This window comes from Lissotriton vulgaris, chromosome 1_1, assembly GCF_964263255.1.
Source record: "Lissotriton vulgaris chromosome 1_1, aLisVul1.2, whole genome shotgun sequence".
NCBI classification, from domain to species: domain Eukaryota; kingdom Metazoa; phylum Chordata; class Amphibia; order Caudata; family Salamandridae; genus Lissotriton; species Lissotriton vulgaris.
In genome coordinates this window covers 1,006,686,160-1,006,707,765 of record NC_141685.1, presented here as the reverse complement: position 1 = coordinate 1,006,707,765, position 21,606 = coordinate 1,006,686,160, and the positions used below count along the sequence as shown (strand labels likewise).

Below are 21,606 nucleotides of genomic sequence, written 5' to 3'. Positions count from 1 at the left end.
AAATGCTCGGCGGACATAGGACAGTGTCTTGGGGGTATGTTGGGTGGAGTGGATGTTAACTCCAGACAATAACGGTACTGTATAAGCTGCGTGACCCACCTGTCTGTGGTGATGGACTTCCAGACTGGCAGGAACTGTTGAAGTCTCCCCCCCCGACAGGTGTTGCGTGGTCGGGGGGCAGTGACAAGGCGTCACTGTTTGTTAGTGGCGGAGGATCTGGAGTTGTTGTTTCCACGACCTCTACCTTTGGCGCTGTTTCCACGATATGCACCTCGACTCTGTTTGGTGTATGTGGTCTGCGTGCTGCCTTTATAGTACTGTGTGGTTTGGGAGAGCTGGCCTCTGGAAACACCTCTAGTGCTTGAGCGACGAAAAGAACCACCCCTGAACTGCTGGGACTGCAGAGCCCCCATGGACTTAGCAGTTTGTGTCCTTTTTGATTTTCTCCAAGGTGGTGTCCACCTCTGGGCCAAATAGATGATCAGGGTTTACTGTCTGATTGAGAATGGTGGTCTGAATCCTGAGGTTCTGAGCCAGGCATGTCGTCTCAGCATGACACTAGTGTTAATAGCTCTGGCCGCGGTGTCTGCCGCGTCCAGTGCACATTTAATAGAAGCATTTGATATGAGCTTCCCCTCTTGGATGAGCATCTCAGCTGCCTCTTTGTATTCGTCTGGCAGGTGCTGTAACAGGGTCTCCAGTGTGTCGTAATGTCCCCTGTCATACCTGGCTAGAAGTGCTTGTGTATTTGAAATGCGCCAGATATTGGCCGCTTGAGCTGCCACCCTTTTCCCTGATGCCTTAAACATCTTAAGATTCCTTATCTGGGGGAGGAGCATCACCCGTTGTTTGTGAATTAGCCCTCTTCCGGGCATTAGAAACAACAAGAGAGTCCAAAGGCAACTGTCCCTTGATGTAAGTAGGGTCACCAGGTGCCGGTTTATACTTTTTTTCAATTCTAGGGTTTATCACCCTGGCTCTCGTAGGCTCTTTAAAGATCTCCCCAGCATGCTTAAAGACACCCTTCAAGATAGGCAGAGTCTTGACAGTCCTCTCTGAGACGGAAAAGGTGTCAAAAAGAAAGTCCACTTCAATGGGGTCAGCATGGAGCTGGACGTCATGATTCTTAGCTGCCCTTTCAATAAGGGCATTAAACGCAGCTGAATCCTCTGTAGGCGACTTTTTAACCGCATACATCTGAGTGTCTGGGGCAGAGTGAGGATCACCTGGGTCAGCAGCAGCTGCCCAGGGTTCATTGTTGTCATCTGGCTCAGTGTAGACAGGATAGCTGTATTCATCCTCATCACCTTCCCCAGTGTCCACATCTGAATAAGTGGGTGAGACGACATGGCCATGTGGAGAAACCGGTTCCACAAGAACAGGGGTCAAAGTGGAATCCTTTTTCTTCTTCAGTGGTATTTTAAAGGACTTCATTGGCTGTTCCGGGGGAATTTTCCGCTTATGAAGGGAAAGCCTGCCTGTTTCGGCATCGATAAATTGTTCTTGTTCTTCCAACGAAGATTGTCGATGCTTTAAGGCCGGGACCACTGTCGTCGACTTCGGCACCGAGGACACCTTCTAGGGCACGTTGGCCATTCCACTGGCGAAAGCCTTCGGCGCCACTTTAGGCGGCAACGTGAAGTGAATGGGCGTCGACGCTTTCTGAGGTTTATCGACAGGCTTCGAAGGTGGAGGTTTTGGCCCGACACTTGAGGCCTTGTCCTTGATGCGCTGTAGGGAGTCCGCCACTTGCTTGGAGAAAGCGGCGGACGGCTGCGTCGACTTGACGGAATCCTTCGAGGCACCACTAGACGTGGACTCGTGGGTCGGTCCGCTCTTGGCCTTGTCGACGCGGAGTCTCGAGAACCTTTGGATCACTGAGCCCTTTGTCGTGTCGACCGTCTTCGGCGCCGATTTGTTCGGCTCGACTGCCTTGACCTTTGTCTTCGGCGTGCCAGACTTCGTCTCGACGCCCTTGAGCTTTTTCTTCGGGTCGATAACGCCCTTTTGCTTTGTCTGTGCCGACCTGTCCGAGGGCTTTGAGCCGACCAAAGCAATATGCACCTTTGGTTTCGATGGGGGCACCAGTGCTTTCACTTGCGTCGAGACCGGTGTCTTCACTTTCGGTTTCGCAGGGTGTGGCTCAATAGCAATGTCAGAAGCCGAGCCAGAAGGCGGGGTCGGAGAACCCACTGGAAGATCTTGGGTAAGGCCTAGTGGCGATCCCTCGACCTGAGCCTTTTGAAGCGTTTCGGCCCCAATGTCAGTTTGAGTTAGCTCTTCGCTTGAGCTATCTTCCAGGGCCCCAAAGGCCCCGTCGTCGTCTCCTACCTCGTCGACTTCTTCCACGTCGAGCATTTCAACATCTGCGTCGTACTTGTAGTCGACCTCCGACGTGGGATTCGACAGGTTCTCACGAACTTCCCGGTCAGCTCCTTCATCCCCGGCATCGAATATGTTCACCGGCGCCGGTGCAGTCTGCTGGGCCTCCTGGCGCGCAGCGCGACGATGCAAAAGAGTCTTCTTGGATCAAAAACGGGAACAAGCCATGCAACTGGCTTCATCATGATCCGGCGAGAGACACTTGTTGCACACCGGGTGGACGTCGATGTGGGGATATTTTGAGTTGCACACGGGACATCTCTTGAACGGACTCCGTTCCATGATGGTCCGTCGATAAGGTCTCTGGCGTCGACTGGGCCTTCAGGGCCGAAAGCACCCGGCTCTCTGGAATCCGGCTCGAAACTGAGCTGGAAGAATCGGGCACTGAACGCAAGACTATACCGACTAAAAGCTAAAGGCCTTTTGGCCTTAAGAAAGTTTTATATCGATTCCGACTAGAGTGAACCAATATACATCCGAACCCAATGGCGGAAAAAACCAATCTGAGGATGGAGTCGATGCCCATGCGCACTGTAGTCCAGGGGAGGAGCCACCTATCTCGTGATACTTCGAAGACTCTTCCAGGACAACAATGTGCAATCACCTGGACCCAACACTAGGCGGCGATCTATGCACAGATATGAATTCAGCAGCCCAATTGCCTTGAACCAGTCATACCTGCCCTGAAAAAGAGAGGCTCAAGCTGCTTTTAGAATAGTCACAGATGTGTTGCATTTTTTTCTGCCAACTTGATCTAACCTCTTGCTTTTTATGTTTGGTGGCACAGGGGTCTTCAAAGACGAGGCATGTTGCTTTAATGCAGACACTATCAAAGAACCTTAGTTGGGAGCCAGGCAAAGAAAGCTGGATCCTGATCTGAAAGTCTGTAGGTCATCATTCTGTGGGCCGCAATACTGGATGTTGCAGGAGTGAGAATATCCTATTGGGCTAATTTTCGTTACCAGGCATCACTGCTAATAGAGGAAAAACAGGAACAATATATTGGAGCTTGGACATACCTCTTGAAAAAATATCATGAACGACCGCAAGGACGTTGACATGAGATTATGGAAGGAGGCTGGTGTTTAGGTTAATGTAGAAGAGGTAAGGAATGCGTTACTTACCTGTAACTGCAGTTATCCAGCATTGGTATCTTTCATAGATTCACATGCCTGAATCATTCCCCGTCATCGGGATGGGAGTCCCCGGTAATGTCTCATAGACATATATACATAGTAATGGGCCGGAGGATTCTCATTAGTAACATCCATGTCCTTTTGTGAAAAGGACCAAACTTTGGCCAATCAGCTATCACCGCCCTCTGGAACCTTCCTGGAAGGAGCTCTAGTCCCTCAGATTTTCGTAAGCACAGTGCTAAGTAGATGTATTACTGAGAGAACTAAAGTGAGCCCTTCCAGGGGAGGTGGGTGGGTTGCATGTGAATCTATGAAAGATACCAATACTGGATAACTGCAGTTACAGGTAAGTAACGCATTCCTTATCCAGTATTAGGGTACCTTTCATAGATTCACATGCCTGAATCAGAGTAGCAAGCAATGATAGGCACATTTCAATGGTACAATATGAAATATCACCAGATAATAACATATCAATGTGAAATGCAAAAGGTACCAAAATGCAATATCGGCGACAAATGTGCGTGTATACAAGACGAAGGTGGGATGAAGAGAGAAGGCTCACCTCTAGTGAAATAGATGACGGAGGACAGCTTGTCCCACTGCTGCATCTTTCATGAGTTCTGTATCCAAGCAGAAATGCCTGGTGAACGTATGCAGCAATTTCCATGTTGCCGCTCTGCAAATGTCTGTAATGGGCACTCCAGCAAAGAGCGCCATGGAAGTCGAGATAGCTCTAGTGGAATGAGCCCGAACCTTGGAATGCAGGGGTTGCCCTGCTTGCTGGTGACAGAAGGTAATAGCTGCAGAAATCCACCAAGAAATACTCTGCTTAGTTAATGGAAGAACTTTCCTAGGTCGACTGAAAGCGACGAAGAGTTGGTTAGATTTGCGAAATGTCGTTGTTTTGTCAACGTAGAATTTAAGGTAGCGTTTGAGATCGAGGTAGTGGAGAGTCCTCTCTGCTGCTGTTTGAGGATTTGTAAAGAAAGAGCACAAGACTATGGGCTCATTAAGGTGGAAGTCCGATGGGACCTTGGGTATACATATAGGATTGGTCCTCAGGATCACTCTGTTGTGTTTTAACTGAAGGAAAGGGTCCTGAATTGAGAATGCCTGAAGTTCACTCCCTCGCCTCATCGGAGTAAAAGCCAGTAGAAGTGCTGTTTTCCAGGAAAGTTATTTAAGATCAGCTCTGTGTATCGGCTCAAAGGGATGTTTCATAAGCTGAGAAAGAACTGTGTTAAGTTGCCAGGTAGGAGGTAAAGTCTTCACTGGAGGGAACGTTCTGAATAAGCCTTTAAGAAATTGTTTAATTAGTCTACTAGACCAAAGAGACGGGCCTGCAGAGGATCTTCTGAAACGAGATATTGCTGCCAAATGAACTTTAATGGAAGCATGTGCAAGACCTGAGTTTGCCAGATTAAGAAGATCAGACAATATTTGTTCCGGAGAAGAAGAGAGTGTATCTTTTTAGATCTGCACCAGATACAGAACCTCTTCCATTTCAGGGAATATGTTTTGTTGGTACTGTCAGCCCGAGCCCGAGCTAGAACAGCCCTACAATCCGGTGGGATGTCTAGGCCATGGAATTCTCTGAACTCAGGAGCCAAGCCGATAATTTAAGTGATGCTGGATCCGGATGTTGGACTTGCTGCTGGCTCATTGTGAGGAGAGAGGGAAGCCGCCTCAACGGGATCGGTGGTTCCAGTGACAGGAGATGAAGTTCCGTGAGCCAGTGCTGAAGCGGCCATGCTGGAGCTATCAAGATAAAAGTGCAATGTTCCACCTTCCTTTTCCTGAGGATCCTGGGAATCCGGGGAAATGGAGGAAATGCGTACGCAAAGACGTTGAACCATGCGATTGAAAAGGCATTCCCTAGAGACCCCTTCAGGGGACGCCAGCTTGCGTAGTGTTGGCATTTGGCGTTCTGTTTGGTTGCGAAAAGGTCCAGGTGAGGAGTGCCCCATTGGGAGAAAATGCGATTGAGAATATGCTGATCCAACTCCCACTCGTGGCAAACTGTTCGCCGTCTGCTCAGTGAGTCTGCGAGGACATTGTCCATTCCTGGGACGTACTCTGCACGAAGGGAAATGTTGTGAAGAAGCAACCAGTTCCAGATTTTCTGCGATTCGTGAGATAACGTCAGGGAACGGGTCCCACCCTGTTTGTTTAGATAGTGCAATGTCGTGGTATTGTCTGTCCACACGAGCACTAGAGAATTTTTGATCCGTGGGAGGAAATCCAGAAGGGCTAGGAAGACAGCTCGCAGCTCCAGGAGATTTATGTGTAGCTAAAGCTCGGAAGGGGACCACCGTCCGCTTATCCGGAGTTCCTGGAGAAACGCTCCCCAACCTTCCAGGGACGCATTTGTTGTAATGATATGCGGAGAAGCTGGAAGCAAGAAAGGCAAGCCTGGCCAAAGGTTTTGAGGGTGAATCCACCACTGTAGAGCTTTGACCATGTGAGAGGTAATGCAGATGACCTCGTCGAACGATCCTGTACACTGGAGCCATTGAACTGACAGCGCTTCTTGGAGAGGGCGCATGTGAAGGAGACAGTGCGGGACTAACAGGATCTAGGAAGACATCATCCCAAGCAGAGATTTGAAAAGGCGTACTGTGAGGGACTTTTTGGATTGTATGCGAGCTGCTAAAGAAATTAGTTTGTTTTGCTGCTCCTTTGATGGAAAAGCTTTTCTCTGGGTTGTGTCGAGAATGGCGCCCAGGAAAGGTATACGCTGGGAAGGTTGAAGTACAGACTTGTCCCGATTGAGAGTGAGACCTAAGCGGTTGAAAAACTGAAGACAGGCGTTGGAGTATCTGGTCTCGGCTGCTAGAGAAGGTGCCTTGACAAGCCAGTCATCCAAGTACGGGAAGACTTGGTGATGTTGTTGCCGGAGATATGTGGCCACTGGAGACAGGCATTTTGTAAAGATGCGCGGCGCCGATTTTAGGCCAAAAGGCAGGACCCGAAATTGGTAGTGTCTGCCCGCCACAGCGAACCGGCTGAACTTTTTGTGATTCCGGTGGACTGGGACATGAAAATAGGCGTCCTGAAGGTCTAAAGACACCATGTAGTTGAGAAGTTGTAGCACCTCTTGAATAGAAACCATGCAAAACAACTGTTTCTTTAGCTATTTTTTGAGACTCCTGAAGTCCAGTATAGGTCTCCATTTCTTCTCCTTTTTCCGGACCAGGAAAAAACGGGAGTAGAAATCCTTGCCCCGTTGACCAGGAGGAACTCTTTCTATAGCTCCCTTCCAGAGCATTAGTGAGAGCACCAAGAACAGAAGATGCAAATTCTTGTGGAGCATTGGACGAGGAGGGGTCTGGGGAGGAAATTCTATGAACTCCAGTGAGTGTCCAAACTGAACTAGTTGCAGGACCCATCAATCTTTAGTTATCTTTTTCCAATTGTGTAGGAAATGAGGAATTCTTCCTCCAATCTTGGATGGTAGAAAGGAAGTGGAGACCTGTGGCAGAGAGAAGCCATTGTCGTCGATCTACGTCCTTTTGCCTACCTCCTTTCCCTCGAAAGGAGGACTTGGTGTAAGACGACTCTTGTTGTTGTTGACGCTGCTGGTATTGCGGTCGATATTGTTGATTGGAAGAGTAAGAGGAACGGTAGTGTTGATAATCTCCTCTCGTAGAAGATTGTCCTCTCCCTCTTGAGCCACGAAAGGAAGGGTTTTTGAACTGAAGGGTACCTAAAGCCCTAGCCGTATCAGTATCCTTTTTAATGCCCTGAAGAGCATCATCAATGTGTGTGTCGAAGAGAAGCTGGCCGTCATAAGGCATGTCAAGGACTTTAGTTTGTATCTCCGGACGGAATGTTGTGATTTCAGCCAACCCTGGTGTCTTAACACCGCAGCCCCCGTAAGTTGGCGGAAACCAGTAGATGCGATATCCATCGCATAATCGATGATCTCAGAGGACGAGTGTTCGCCTTCTAGTAGGATCTTTTTTGCCTCCTCCTTTGCCTCCTCCGGCAAGGATCCAAGATATGGGGCAATGTCTGCCCACATTTGTCGGTTATAACGTCCTAGCAGTGCCAAAGAGTTGGAAGCACTCATTGTTAACGCGGACAAAGATGAGAAACTTTTCCCAATATTATATAGCTGTCTCCAGTCTTTATCTCCGGGGGAGGGGCAATTAGCATTGCAGAAGGATTTTTTGATTTCCGCTGCACAACCTGTGTGATAACATAGTCAGGTTTGAGGTGGCCGGTCAGGCAAGCTGGAGCGGTGTCTGAAGCCCTATATTTCTTGTCCAGCCTAGGCAGCACCGGGGGTAAAGAAGAAAGGTTTTGCATAATCTTAACAGCTTGGTCCTAAATGTAGTCGATGATAGGTATAGACCTGACAGACTTCTTGAATGGTTCCTTAAAATCATAAAGGAAACAGTCTTGTTGGTGAGAAGGCATATGTATTTGGAAACGCTGAGCCGCTCTCTCAAGGATATTGTGGAAGCCCCTGATATCCTCAGGAGGTTAATCAGGCTGAGTAGGTACAGGGGATGCCGGACAGGGAATTACATAACCGTCCCATTCATCGTGTGTTGATTGAGAATTTTGAAGCTCCCCTTCCTCATGTTGTTCCTCCTCACCATCATCCGAGGAATGGTGGAGGTTATGAAGTAGAAGGGCCAGGCTGTATTACCAGAGGTGAAGGCCGAGGTCTAGGTGGTGGCGAAGATGGAAACTTTTGTTTGTAATCAGAAATCAGGAATATGAGGTCAGAAACCAGAGTCGCTGGCAGGCAAACCATAGGAGGTTGAGGGGGATGGTATTCCTCATGGTAATCCGCCTGGTCCTCCTGTTCATGTTCATCATAGTCCAAGCTTTCGTAGTATTTGACATGAAGCTCAGATGGAGAAGTCAAGGCCGGTGTCAGCGTGCGTTTTGTAATTTTAAGATGTACATATGCACTTTGCAAGGTAGGTTCAGCTGCCGTCGACGGTGGGACGTCGACGGGTGTCACCGGTGGTATCGTCGACGATGAAGTCGTCGACGGAGTCAGCGTCAACGGTTGTGGCGTCGACGGTGGTATCGTCGTCGACGGTCGCATCGACGATTTTGTCTTCAGCGGTGTCTTCGGTGACGACGAAGTGGATGTCGACGAGGAAATCTTCGTCGACGTGGGCGTACTCGTCGACTGAGATAGAACGGACGTTGACTTCTTTCTTTTAATCGTCGACAAGATAGACCTACCGGCCACCGACAATGAAGTGGACGACGTGGATAATGCAGAAGATGCCACAGAAGTAGATATGGTCGTCGTCAACGAGGTATCAGCCAAAGTCTATGAGGTGGAAACCGGTTAATTGAAGGTTGAAACAGTCTCCTGAGGAGAAACCTTTGCCGGTAAAACCTTGGAATGCGCCTCTGAAGACTTTTTATGTGTCTTCTTTTGAGGTGGCTGCGATGAAGGACCAGGAGAGGCCATCCTAGATCTCTTTTGAGAGGAATGTGAAGTCCTGAAGGAACATTCACTCTCTTCAGAAGATACTGCTTGGTCTTTATCCTTTAGCCTCTGCAGCCAAATTAAGAGGCGTCCCTCCCTGTCCTTGCGGGTCTTTGCAGAAAAGGTACGACATACCTTACAGTCCATTGAAGAATAATCCGGGTAGAGGCAATAGAGACAGTCCTTGTGCTGGTCATCCACATGAAGTCTCTTTTTACCACATGAAGCACAGGACTTAAAAGTCCTATTTTAGGAGTATCAGCCATGGGTAACCTGAAAACTAAACACAGATGAAAAGATTTTGATGAAAAAAGTACTCGAAATCCAGAAACTAAGGAAAGCTGAGCAGAGCTCAGTGGAGACTCCCTTAGTACGACTTGCAGTAGAAAATATGAGGGACTAGAGTTCCTTCCAGGAAGGTTCCAGAGGGAGGTGATAGCTGAATGGCTCTTCGCCAAAGTTTGGTCCTTTTCACAAAAGGACATGAATATGTTACTAATGAGAGGCCTCCGGTCCATTACTATGTATATATGTCTATGAGACATAACTTTATTTATGTACTGGGGTCTCTCATCCCGACGGCGGGGAATGATTCAGGCATGTGAATCTATGAAAGATACCCTAATACTGGATAAATGTGGAATCTGTGTCTGTTCCATCAAAATTCCTTTTTGGAGTAGATTAATGGATATCTCTTCCTCCCTCTCTTGGCTGGAGAAGTACGGCTACGTAACCACTTTAAAAGTCTTGGAGCAGCTTTAGATGTCTGTAAAAGAGAAGGAGCAAGTAGAGGTTGCACTGGACTTGCAACTACATTTAGCTGCACTGACAGTCTCAGGTTAATGTGTATGTAATGTACGCTTGCTGTGGTAAACAGCGGGCATATCAAAATACTGATGTGTGCGCAGACGGCGAAAATGTAAGTAATCCTTGTGTTGATGGCAGGACTTGCAGATGGAGAGGATTCTACAGAGAATCCTTTGAAGGGATGAATAGCACTGCATGTGCTGGTGTCGGTAGAGATGCTGCTGGTAGGGGAGAGTTGGACCGCCGCTGTGCTGGCAACAAAATGTCATGAACTGACGCTTAAGATCCGTGATACAACATGGAACATGATGTAGGTATGCATAAGGTGCCCTTTCAAATGGTGTTGTGTAAAAAACAGTGAAATGTCGAGTGCCTTGACATCTAGGGTACTGACAGCAGCATGTGCTTTAATATTTATCTGTACTTCTAAATTGAGTAATGAGTCCCCTTTGACACGGAGACTGACATCAATGTCGCTTTTACAAGCCAACAGGTTGCAACAGTACCTGTGTTCGATGTTGGTATGGTCAACGTGAGCAGGGAAAGTTGGGAATGGCACAAGGGATGGTGGCTCCATGCACTGTTCTCTCTAGAGCTCCTTCTGTGAGTGTTTAGGAGGACCAGGCTCCCAACATGAGGGTGGAGCCAAAGTCCCTCTCTAATGATGCTCACACAATTTTCTGGTCACAGTTGTGCTCTCAACCCAGACCATAACACAGTGGATGAGAAATTATACAACTCACCTTGCTCAGGATTATTTCTGGTGCTAAGTACTCTGGGGTCCCGCACAACGTCCAGGTCCTACCCTTCACTCGTTTGGCAAACCCAAAATCTGTCACCTGAAAACACATAGAAAAGAAAATGTGTCTGGAATCACCTGTTGGAGTAGGATAATGAAACCTAACTGGAACACTAAGACAATTCTCAGAGGTGCTTCTAAACAAAGGATACAATTGTGTTACTCAATCTCTTGTTCACTTCATCAGTGGATAGTCTATGTGCTTCTCTCGGTTCACACTGATATGCATTGAAATAAACTACTTACCTGCAACATTAGCTTTCCAGAGTGAAGCGCCTCTCGATTCACATGCTGTATATAGCCATCATCTAGTGGGTAGGTGTTGAATTATCTTGAAAATATTAAAGTTCTATCTTTGGATACGGACTGGTCTTAGGTGGAGTCAATATGATTCCCTCTGAGGTTGACTGTAAACCCACAATGCTACACTAAGCAAATATAATTTTTAGCTTATTTTTCCCTTTTTAAAAAAAAATATTTTGTTTTTCACCAACTCTGCTTCACGAAAGCAAGAACTGGTCTCTTTTTTCCTTGCTGGATGTGCCCTAAGCTTTAACTGAACAGGTTTATTAAGTAATGAATAACCGGGTAGGAGAGTTCATTCAATCCAGCTTGGTACTGCAGTTTCAGTAACCGTTGATCATCAAACTTGTGTTACATATGCTACATAACGTTTTTGTTTCCCTTTGGTGTACAACTTCTCTCATTTCATCAACAGTGTGAACATCACTTTTAGAAACAAATTACTCAGATTTTAGAAAAATAAAGGGATGTGAATTAATTGGTTTACAGGAAAACTGCAAATAACTTAAGATCAAATTAGTGTTTGCTCTTGTAATCTTATTAACAATAACTAATTGTTCTTTTAGCGTGACAGTCCGTACCCAAAATGATGCAGTGACTGTTAAAACTTTTTTCAAAGTAAGGTGCCTTAATGTCACACAATGCCTTGGCTCAAAAGACAGTTTCCGTAAGACCTGTCTACACTAAGATTAGATTCCACTTAGAAGCTGGATTAGGAGGTGGATTTGTATTTGGAGCACACAGCTTATTTGTGCCCTATGTAAAGCTTTTAATCACTGAACTTGGATAACGAATATGCTACTTACCAGTATGCATCTGTTCTTGGCATGTAGGGCTGCTGACATTCATATCTGTGCATAGATCGCCGCCTAGTGTTGGGTCCGGATGATTGCACATTGTTGTCCTGGAAGAGTCTTCGAAGTATCACGAGATAGGTGGCTCCTCCCCTGGACTACAGTGCGCATGGGCATCGACTCCATCCCCAGATTGTTTTTAGCCATTGTGGCCAAGATGGAGTGAAACTCAGTGAATGATGACCATGCTATGAGTATATGTGAATACTGCAGCTGCTATAGGCGCCGGGGAGGAGGGCGGGCGATATGAATGTCAGCAGCCCTACATGCCAAGAACAGATGCATACTGGTAAGTAGCATATTCGGTTCGAAGCATGTGGGCTGCTGAATTCATATCTGTGCATAGAATACATAGCAGTCCCTCTATTAGCAGCGGCCGCCTGTGCCAGCTGCAGCAGTTTGAAAAAGTGTTTTGAGAACAGCCTGCCCTACAGCTGCCTGCTGTTTGGAGTGCACATCAACACAGTAATGCTTAGTAAATGTGTGTGTGGTAGACCACGTGGCTGATCTACATATGTCTTCCAAAGGAATGTTTCCAAGGAATGCCATAGAAGCCCCCATCTTTCTGGTGGAGTGGGCTCTTGCCGGAATGGTAAGAGTGCGCTTTGCTTTAACATAGCAGATCTGGATACATTTAACGATCCACCTAGCAATACCAGCCTTGGAAATAGGGTTACCTTTGTGTTGAGGCGCAAAGGCGACAAAGAGTTGCTTAGTTTTTCTAAAATCCTTGGTCCTATCAATATAATACATCAGGGCCCGTTTAACGTCAAGGGTGTGGAGCATGCGCTCCGCCAGTGACTCAGGATTTTGAAAGAAAACCGGTAATTCGATTGTTTGGTTGTTGTGGAACTGAGACACAACCTTGGGCAGAAACTTAGTGTTAGTGCGGAGCACCACCCTGTTTGAATGAATTTGGATAAATGGCGCTTGTATTGTGAGGGCCTGCAATTCCCTAACCCTCCGTAGCGATGTAATTGCTATGAGGAAAGTCACTTTCCATGTCAAGAACTGAATCTCGCAGGAATGCAGTGGTTCAAAGGGAGGACCCATCAGCCTGGTAAGGACCACATTGAGGTTCCACTCAGGAGCTGGTGGAGTCCGTGGCGGAATGAGCCTTGATGGCAGGCACCCTAAAGAGTGAGAGGTGCTGCCTATTATGGAGATAAGCGGCCATTGCAGACAGATGAATGCGAATGGAAGCATAGGCCAGATTACACTTGTACAGATGGAAAAGGTAACAGATGATCTTCTGAATAGAAGCATCCAGCGGGTTAATGTTGTGGTCCGCACAATAAATGACAAACCGCTTCCATTTTGCTGCATAGCAGGCTCTAGTAGTGGGCTTCCTCGCCTCCCGAATGATGTCCATACAGTCAGGAGGTAAGTTTAGGTAGCCAAACTGTAGGACTTCAGGAGCCAGATCGCAAGGTTGAGCTGTTGCGGATCTGGGTGCTGAATGTCGCCATGGCTCTGCGTCAGAAGGCGGGGTGTGAGATGTAGCCTTTGATGCGGTACCACGGACAGTTCTAGAAACGTGGTGTACCATGGTTGGCGAGCCCACGTTGGAGCAACCAGGATGAGAGTCATCGAGTGCTGCCTGAGTTTGCGTGCCACCAGCGGAATCAGTGGTGCTGGGGGAAAAGCGTACGCAAATTTGCCTGACCAGTTCATCCATATCGCATTGCCCTGCGACTGTGGGTGTGGGAACCTGGCGGCGAAGCTTTGGCATTTTGCGTTCTCCTTTGTGGCGAACAGGTCTATCTCTGGATGACCCCACCTTTGGAAGTACGGCTGGAGTACTGATGGATGTATCTCCCACTCGTGCATCTGGTGGCTGTGCCTGCTGAGCAGGTCCGCCATCTGATTGTCTTTTTGTCTTTGCCCGGGAGATGCTCTGCCATGAGGAAGATGTTCCTCTGAATGGCCCACTTCCACATGCTCTGAGCCAGATGAGACAACTGCGGAGAGTGTGTTCCTCCCTGCTTCTGTATGTAGTACATGGCAGTCATGCTGTCCGTCCGGATCAACACGACCTTGTTGCATAGATGTACATTGAATGCTTTCAATGCCATGAAGATCGCCATCAGTTCTAGAACGTTGATGTGCATCTTCCCCTGTTGCGGCGTCCATAGTCCCTGCACAGTGTATTGGAGTACATGCGCTGCCCATCCCTGGAGAGAAGCGTCCGTTGTCAGGATGATCTGTGGCACAGGCTCCTGGAACGGTCGGCCCTTGCAAAGGTTTCGTGGATTCCACCAATGCAGAGAGTTGTATGCCTGACCGCTCACCAACACTAGGTCTTTCAACTGGTTGTGAGCCTGAGTACACTGACGTGCTAAGCACTCCTGAAGTGGACGCATATGTAGTCTGGCGTGCGGGACAATGGAGATGCAGGAGGCCATCATGCCTATCAACTGCATGAACACTCTTGCTGGAAGCGAGTGTTGAGGTCTGAATTTCTGGATCAGCGACTGAATGCTGCTGACTCTCACTGAATTTGGCTGGGCTGTGGCCGCCAGAGTGTCCATGGTCGCACCCAGATACTGCCGTATATGGGCGGGCTGGAGGTGGGACTTTGGGTAATTCAGTGAGAAACCCAGATCGTGCAGGAGGTGAATGGTGTGGGACACGTGGTCGGCACACTGCTGGGCTGACTTCGCTTGGATGAGCCAGTCGTCCAGATAGGGATAGACGTGGATGTTGTGACGTCGTAGATGTGCCGCCACCGTCGCCAGGCACTTTGTGAATACCCTGGGTGCCGTGGTGACCCCGAAAGGCAAAACCTTGAACTGGTAGTGCTGGTTTTGGATGGTGAACCTGAGGTATTTTCTGTGTGAAGGATGTAGCGGAATGTGGAAGTACGCATCCTTCAGGTCCAAAGTTGCCAGAAAGTCCCCCTGTCGTAGCAGTGGGAGAACCTGCTGCAATGTTAGCATGTGGAAATGCTCGGACAGGATGTAAAAGTTGAGGGGCCTGAGATCCAGGATGGGCCTGAGGGATCCGTCCTTTTTTGTAATCAGGAAGTACAGGGAGTAAACTCCCGTGCCTCTTTCCTGCATGGGCACGAGCTCTATTGCCCCTTTTTGCAGCATGACTGTGACCTCCTGCTGCAATAAGTGCAAGTGCTCGCCTGACATAGGACGGTTTTTTGGGGGTATGTTGGGTGGAGTGGATGTGAGCTCCAGACAATAACCAAATTGGATAAGCTTTCTGACCCACCTGTCCGTGGTGATGGACTTCCACACGGGCAGGAACTGCTGGAGTCTCCCCCCGACCGGTGTTGTGTGGTCGGGGGGCAGTGACAATGCGTCACTGTTTGTTGGCGGTAGAGGACCTGGAGCTGTTGTTGCCACGTCCTCTGCCCTTGGCGCTGTTGCCGCAGTATTCACCTCGACTCTTGTTGGCATAAGTAGTCTGGGTGTTGCCTTTGTAGAACTGCGCGGACTGCGAAAGTTGACCCCTTGAGGTGCCTCTGGTATTGGAGCGACGAAAGGACTCACTCCGAAACTGCTGGGACTGTAAGGCACCCATGGATTTTGCAGTGTCGGTGTCCTTCTTCATTTTCTCAAGGGTGGTATCAACCTCAGGGCCAAACAGGTGATCTGGGTTGACCGTTTGGTTCAAGATGGTGGTTTGAATGTCCGGTTTGAACCCAGATATTCTTAGCCAGGCATGTCTGCGAAGCATAACGCTAGTGTTAATGGCGCGTGCGGCGGTGTCAGCCGCGTCTAGAGCGCACTTTATGGAAGCGTTGGAGATCAGCTTCCCCTCCTGTATTAGCATCTCAGCCCCTTCCTTATATTGATCGGGGAGGTGTTGCAAAAGGGTCTCTAGGGTATCGTAGTGTGCCCTGTCATAGCGCGCCAGGAGCGCCTGTGTGTTTGAGATGCGCCATATGTTGGCTGCCTGCGCTGCTACTCTCTTCCCTGAAGCTTAAAAGACTTTAGATTCTTTGTCTGGGGGAGGAGCATCACCCGTAGTCTGCGAGTTGGCTCTCTTCCGGGCATTAGAGACAACCAGGGAGTCCAGAGGCAACTGTCCCCTAATATAAGTTGGATCTGTAGGCGCTGCCTTATACTTCTTGTCGATCCTTGGGTTGATGACTCTCGCCCTGGTGGGCTCTTTGAAGACTTCAGCAGCGTGCTTTAAAACACCCTTCAGCTCGGCAGAGTTTTCACAGTCTTTTCAGAGACAGAAAAGGTGTCAAAGAGGAAGTCTACGTCCACAGGGTCAGCATGCAGCTGGACGTTGTGATTGGCTGCTGCCCGCTCAATGAGGGCATTGAAAGCCGCAGAGTCTTCAGTGGGCGAAGTTTTAGCGGAGAATAGCTGAGGGTCCTGCCCAGAATGTGGGTCCCCAGGCTCACCAGCACCAGACCAGGGCTCTGCCACATCCTCTGGGTCTGGGTAGACTGGATAGCTATATTCATCTTCGTCATCGCCCTCACCAGCGTTTACATCGGAGTGGGTGGGCGAGACTTCGTGAGCTTTTGGTGAAATGGGCTCCACCAAGGCTGGAGTACCAGCAGAGTTCATCTTCCGCTTTAGTGGGATCTTGTACGACTCCAATGGGTGCTCCGGGGTGATTTTCCTCTTCAGGAGGGAAAGCCTGCCGGTGTCGGCGTCGATGAAATGTTCTTGACGCTCCTCTTCTGAAAGCTGTCGAGGCCGCGGGCCATGGACCACCATCGATGCCTTCGGCGTCGAAGAGACCTTTTCGGGCACGCCGGCCCCCGGCTTAGCAGCAAAAGCCTTCGGCGCCGTCTTAGGCGGCAAGGTGAAAAGGATCGGCGTGGGCTCCTTCGCCGGTTTCTCCAGAGGCTTGGCCGGCGGAGGGTCCTTCGGCTCGACTGCTGCGGCGCTGTCCCTTATGCGCTGCAGGGACTCTGTGACCTTTTTCGTGAACGCGGCAGATGGACGTGCCGGTTCGACGGACTCCTTAGAGGTCGGTTTCGGAGTGGATTCCTTCGAGGTCCCCTTCGGAGCCGACACACTTGGCGCAGCCCCCTTGGCCTTGTCGAGTGGAAGCGGGGCAGAGAGGGCTTTCGGGTCGTCGGGCCGCTTCTTCCGGTCGGTAAGAGACCTCTTGGGGTCGAACGTTTTCTTGTGATCGAGTCGACCCTTGCCAGCGTCGACTGCCTTTGGCGCCGATGCAGCCTTGTCCGACCCCTTTACTTTCGGCTTCGACGTAGCAGCCTTCGGGTCGGCCATTTTGACGTGTCCCTTCGGCTCGACGGCCATCTTAGGTTTCTTCGGCGCCGAGGCCTCCGAAGTCTTCGATCTGACCAATGCAATGCGCACTTTCGGTTTCGATATCTGTGGCGTCGAGACCGTAGATTGCACTTTCGGTTTCTGTTTCACCGGGAGTGAATCGGTACCAATGTCCGTGGCCGGGCCAGCAGGCGGGGCCGAGGAACTCACATCAAGGTCTTGGGTAAGGCCCGAAGGTGATCCCTCGACCTGGGCCTTATTGATCGGAACGGCCCCAGAGTCAGTTTGAGGAAGCTCCTTGTCCGAGCTATCCTCCATGGCCCCAAGGGCCCTGTCGTCGTCTCCTACCTCCTCGACGACTTCACCGAAATCTTCGGCCTCAGCGTTGTAGTCGTCCTCGACCTCCGACGCGGGGTTAGATTCTGAGATGTCCTGGATATCTTCATCCTCGACCTCCCCAGCATCGAAAATGTCCGTAGGCGCCGGTGCAGAATGCTGGGCCTCCAGGCGCGCAGCTCGACGGAGCTTGAGTGTCTTCTTGGACCGGAATCTCGAACAGGCCATACACTTGGCCTCGTCGTGGTCCGGCGACAGGCACTTGTTGCACACCGGATGGACGTCGATGTGTGGGTACTTGGAGAAACACACCGGACATCTTTTAAATGGACTTCGGTCCATGATGGTCGAAGAGTCTGGAGCGTCGACTAGGCCCTCCGCGCCGAAAGCATGCGGAAGTACAGAGCTCGGCTCGGAGCCGAGGAAAAGTTGCGAAGCCGAACGCAAGACAATACCGACGCAAGTCTAAAGACCTTTTGGTCTCAAAGTCAAGTTAAGTTAAGTTAATTCTTATCTATTCCGACAAGAGGGAACCAAAGACATCCGAACCCAATGACGGAAAAAAACAATCTGGGGATGGAGTCGATGCCCATGCGCACTGTAGTCCAGGGGAGGAGCCACCTATCTCGTGATACTTCGAAGACTCTTCCAGGACAACAATGTGCAATCATCCGGACCCAACACTAGGCGGCGATCTATGCACAGATATGAATTCAGCAGCCCACATGCCTCGAACATATCTTTTAGCCCGCAACATTTGCCGATAGCTGTACCTTTAGAGATATACTGCTTAGCTTGCAATCTACTAAACTCATGATAAATTGCACTCATTCTAGTACGTTACTCCGCCAACATTTAAAATAGCATATCCTTATTTTAAAGTAACATTTTATTTTGCAGACTGCGTTCTGGAATCCATTATTAATATTTTTTTGCTAATTAATATGTCTAAACTCAAATTCTAAGCGTCATGTTAGTTGCAGGCTCTTGAACTTCAGATGATACATCTGCCTTTGAACATGCTTTGTTAACACAGTGTTTAAGACGTGTGTCATGGTTGCTTTGTCTCGTGTCTAGCAGTACGAATCACGGTCATATTTGACGAATTACATCCGATCCTATTTTTGTGCACTTGAATAAATCGCTCCTCCACTGTTAAGGCTTGCAGTTCTGTAATTCTACGAAGGCAACTGATAGCAACCAGCAAGACCACCATAGATAAAAGGAATAGAAATGGGCAAGAGGAGAGGGGAGAGGAGAGGATGTAGCCTTACGGCTAGAGCGGTCGATTTCGAAGCTGGGGAACCGGGTTTGTGTCTTGGCAACGACGCTCAACATCCTGTGATTCTGGGCAAATCACTTAATCTCCCCATGCCTAACAAAAATTAATGTGTCCATCTGTAATGAAACTGGTGCTCATGTAAAGCGCTCTGCTACCCAATTTCTCGGGTCTAGTTTAAGCAATATAAAACTCTTAAAATAAAATAAAAATAAGAGGGTAGAGGCCCAAATGGCAGCACCTTGAGCTGGGTCAGAACAATGCAGAGGTCCCATTAACAGACTGGTAGCATTTTCGGAAGGATAACTCTTACGGCCTTCAATAAGGGCTCTAACAAACGGTATCTTTAATAATGAATGTGAAAGTGTTCTCTATTTTGGAAGTAAGCAGGCACAGTGGTTAAATGTATCCTTATGTATCCTTAACGAAGAGTACACAAATTTGCCTTTTATAGTTTGAACAAGCAACAGATGTCGTTTTGCGCAAAGGTCTGCAAGGGCGGATTGTTTAGACTGGACTAGTCGCGGACAAATCTTTTCTATTTGGCTGGGTGACATGTTCTTGTAATGGGATTTAAGAATTAGTATGGGCCCTTCGCGAAGCTGCAAGGCACCCGAAGAACATGTTACTTACCCTTCGTAACACTTTTTCTGGCGGATACAGTAATTGCCTGTGGATTTCTCACCTTTTGAATTACCCTTGAGCAGCATTCCACTGAAACTTTTCTCCATAGCTCTGCCATGTCGGCAAGGACGTCACAATGGAACTGCTCCGCTTGCAACTCCGCTGGATGTTCTCTCAGCCATAAGAAGACCTCGCCGGCATGCTGAGGTCAGTTCCATCAATTTTTTCCATGCCTTTGAGGCGAACGGATGAAACACCACCATTATCATAAGTATACACAGTAGACAAAACCAAAACTGGAAATACTAAAATGGATAATGTTACTTACCCAGTAAGCATCTGTTCTTGGCATGCAGAGCTATAGATTCACATGCTTTGCACTCTCTTGCCATCTAGTGTTGGGTCCGGATGTTTGCAAGTGTTTTTTCCCCGAAGAAGTCTTTCGCCTCACGAGGTAGGTGACTCCTCCTTTCAGTGATCGTGCGCATGGGCATCAACTCCATTGTTAGATTGTTTTCCCGCAGAGGGTGAGAATGGAGTTAGTGAGTAAAGAAGAGAGATGTCCATGTATATGTATATATAGTAAGATAGAGAACTGCAACAGGAACCCAGGGAGGCGGGTGTGCGCATGTAAATCTACATCTCTACTTGCCAAGAACAGATGCTTACTGGGTAAGTAACATTATCCGTTCGAGGTAGGTGATAGATTATACAGCAGTATTCTCCCAAAGTGATGGCTAATCTGTAGCTGTTGGAGTTGTCTGAAAAAGTGTTCCAAGTACTGCCTGGCCCACATTTTCTTGTTGTTTCGCTAACACATCTACACATTAGTGCTTGGTGAATGTGTGCAGTGTAGACCATGTTGCAGCTTTACAAAAGCCAACTATGGGTATGTTTCCTAGGAAAGCCATCGTAGCCCCTATTTTGCGAGTGAAATGCGCTCTAGGAGGTCTTGTTAAAGTTCTCTTAGCTTTTCCATAACATGTTTAAATGCATTTAACAATCCATCTGGCAATACCGGACTTGGATATGGGATTGCCCTTGAGAGGTGGAGCAAAAACAAGGAAAAGTTGTTTAGTTTTACAAAATGATTGTTCTTTCTATGTAATACAAAAGGGCTCTTCGAACATGGAGGGTGTGTAGAGCTTGTTCTGCCACTGAATCTGGTTGAGGAAAGAATACAGTTAACTCAACCGACTGATTGATGTGAAAGGCAGAAACTACCTTTGGTAGAAATGTAGGATTAGTACAAATAACCAATTTGTCTCTGTGAAGTTGAAAAAAAGGTTCTTCTATGGTTAGTGCCTGTAGTTCACCCACTCTCCTCAGTGAAGTGACTGCAATGAGGAAAGCTATTTTGCAGGAGATTAACTGTAGTCCACATTTATGCATGAGTTCAAAAGGTGGGCCTATTAATCGTGTGAAGACTATGTTAAGGATCCACACTGGGGCAGGTGGAAGTCTTGGTGGGATAACTCTTAAGTCCTTCTATGACAGCTTTGATTACGGGCACTCTAAAAAAAGATATGTGTTGCCAATTTTATGGATATGCAGCTATTGCAGCGAGATGTCGTTGGATAGAAGTGTGAGCTAAATGTAACTGCTGCAAGTGTAACAAATAACAAATTATATTTTGTATTGAAGCATCAAGAGGATTGAAGTTATTATTGCAATAAATAACAAAACATTTCCATTTAGCTGCATAAAAGCCTCTTGTAGTAGGCCTTCTGGCCTCTTTGGTGATGTTCATACAGTCTGGTGGGAGATTTAGATAACCAAACTTTATGATTTCAGGAGCCAGATCACGAGGCTGAGTTGTTTGGGATCGGATTTCTCCATTGCTCTGTGTGAAGACTAGATGCGAGGTGTAGTTTTTGATGTGGAACTACTGACAGCTCCAACAGAGATTGTGAACCACGGTTGACGGGCCCATGTGTGAGCTATTAGGATCATTGTAAGGGATGTTTGCCTGAGTTTCCGAAGCACTACTGGAATGAGTGGGAGAGGAGGAAAAGCGTATGCAAATATCGCTGACCAGTTCATCCACAGTGCATTGCCCTTGGAGCACAGGTGTGGGTACCTGGAGGCGAAGTTTGGGCATTTTGATCTATTTGAGGGACTCCCCAACGTTGAAAGTATGGGAGGAGAACATTTGGGGGAAATTCCCATTCGTGGATTTGCTGTCTCTGTCTGCTGAGAAGATAGGCGATCTGATTGTTCACTCCTGGGAGAGGCTTTGTTAGGAGATAGATTTTGTGGTGAATGGCCCACTTCCAAATGTCTTAGGGCAATTGCGACAGTTGGAGAAAGTGTCTCCCCCCCCCCCCCTCCCCCCTGTTTTTATGTTTTTGTATATAATACGTAGCTGCCATGTCGGTACGAACTAGGACAGCATTGCCAACCAGGTGA

The 21,606-nt window shown here is 48.3% G+C and overlaps 1 protein-coding gene across 4 annotated transcripts in view; it reads right to left on the bottom strand.

Moving 5' to 3' along the window:
• LOC147748392 (cAMP-dependent protein kinase catalytic subunit alpha) overlaps positions 1-21,606 on the bottom strand; it is a 1,196,191-nt gene that overhangs the window by 144,007 nt on the left and 1,030,578 nt on the right. For all 4 annotated transcript variants that reach the window (XM_086961155.1, XM_086961164.1, XM_086961147.1 and 1 more), the window contains one exon: positions 10,533-10,628. In XM_086961155.1, the coding sequence (XP_086817281.1) occupies positions 10,533-10,628 (96 nt within the window). The remainder of the gene's footprint in view (positions 1-10,532; positions 10,629-21,606) is intronic.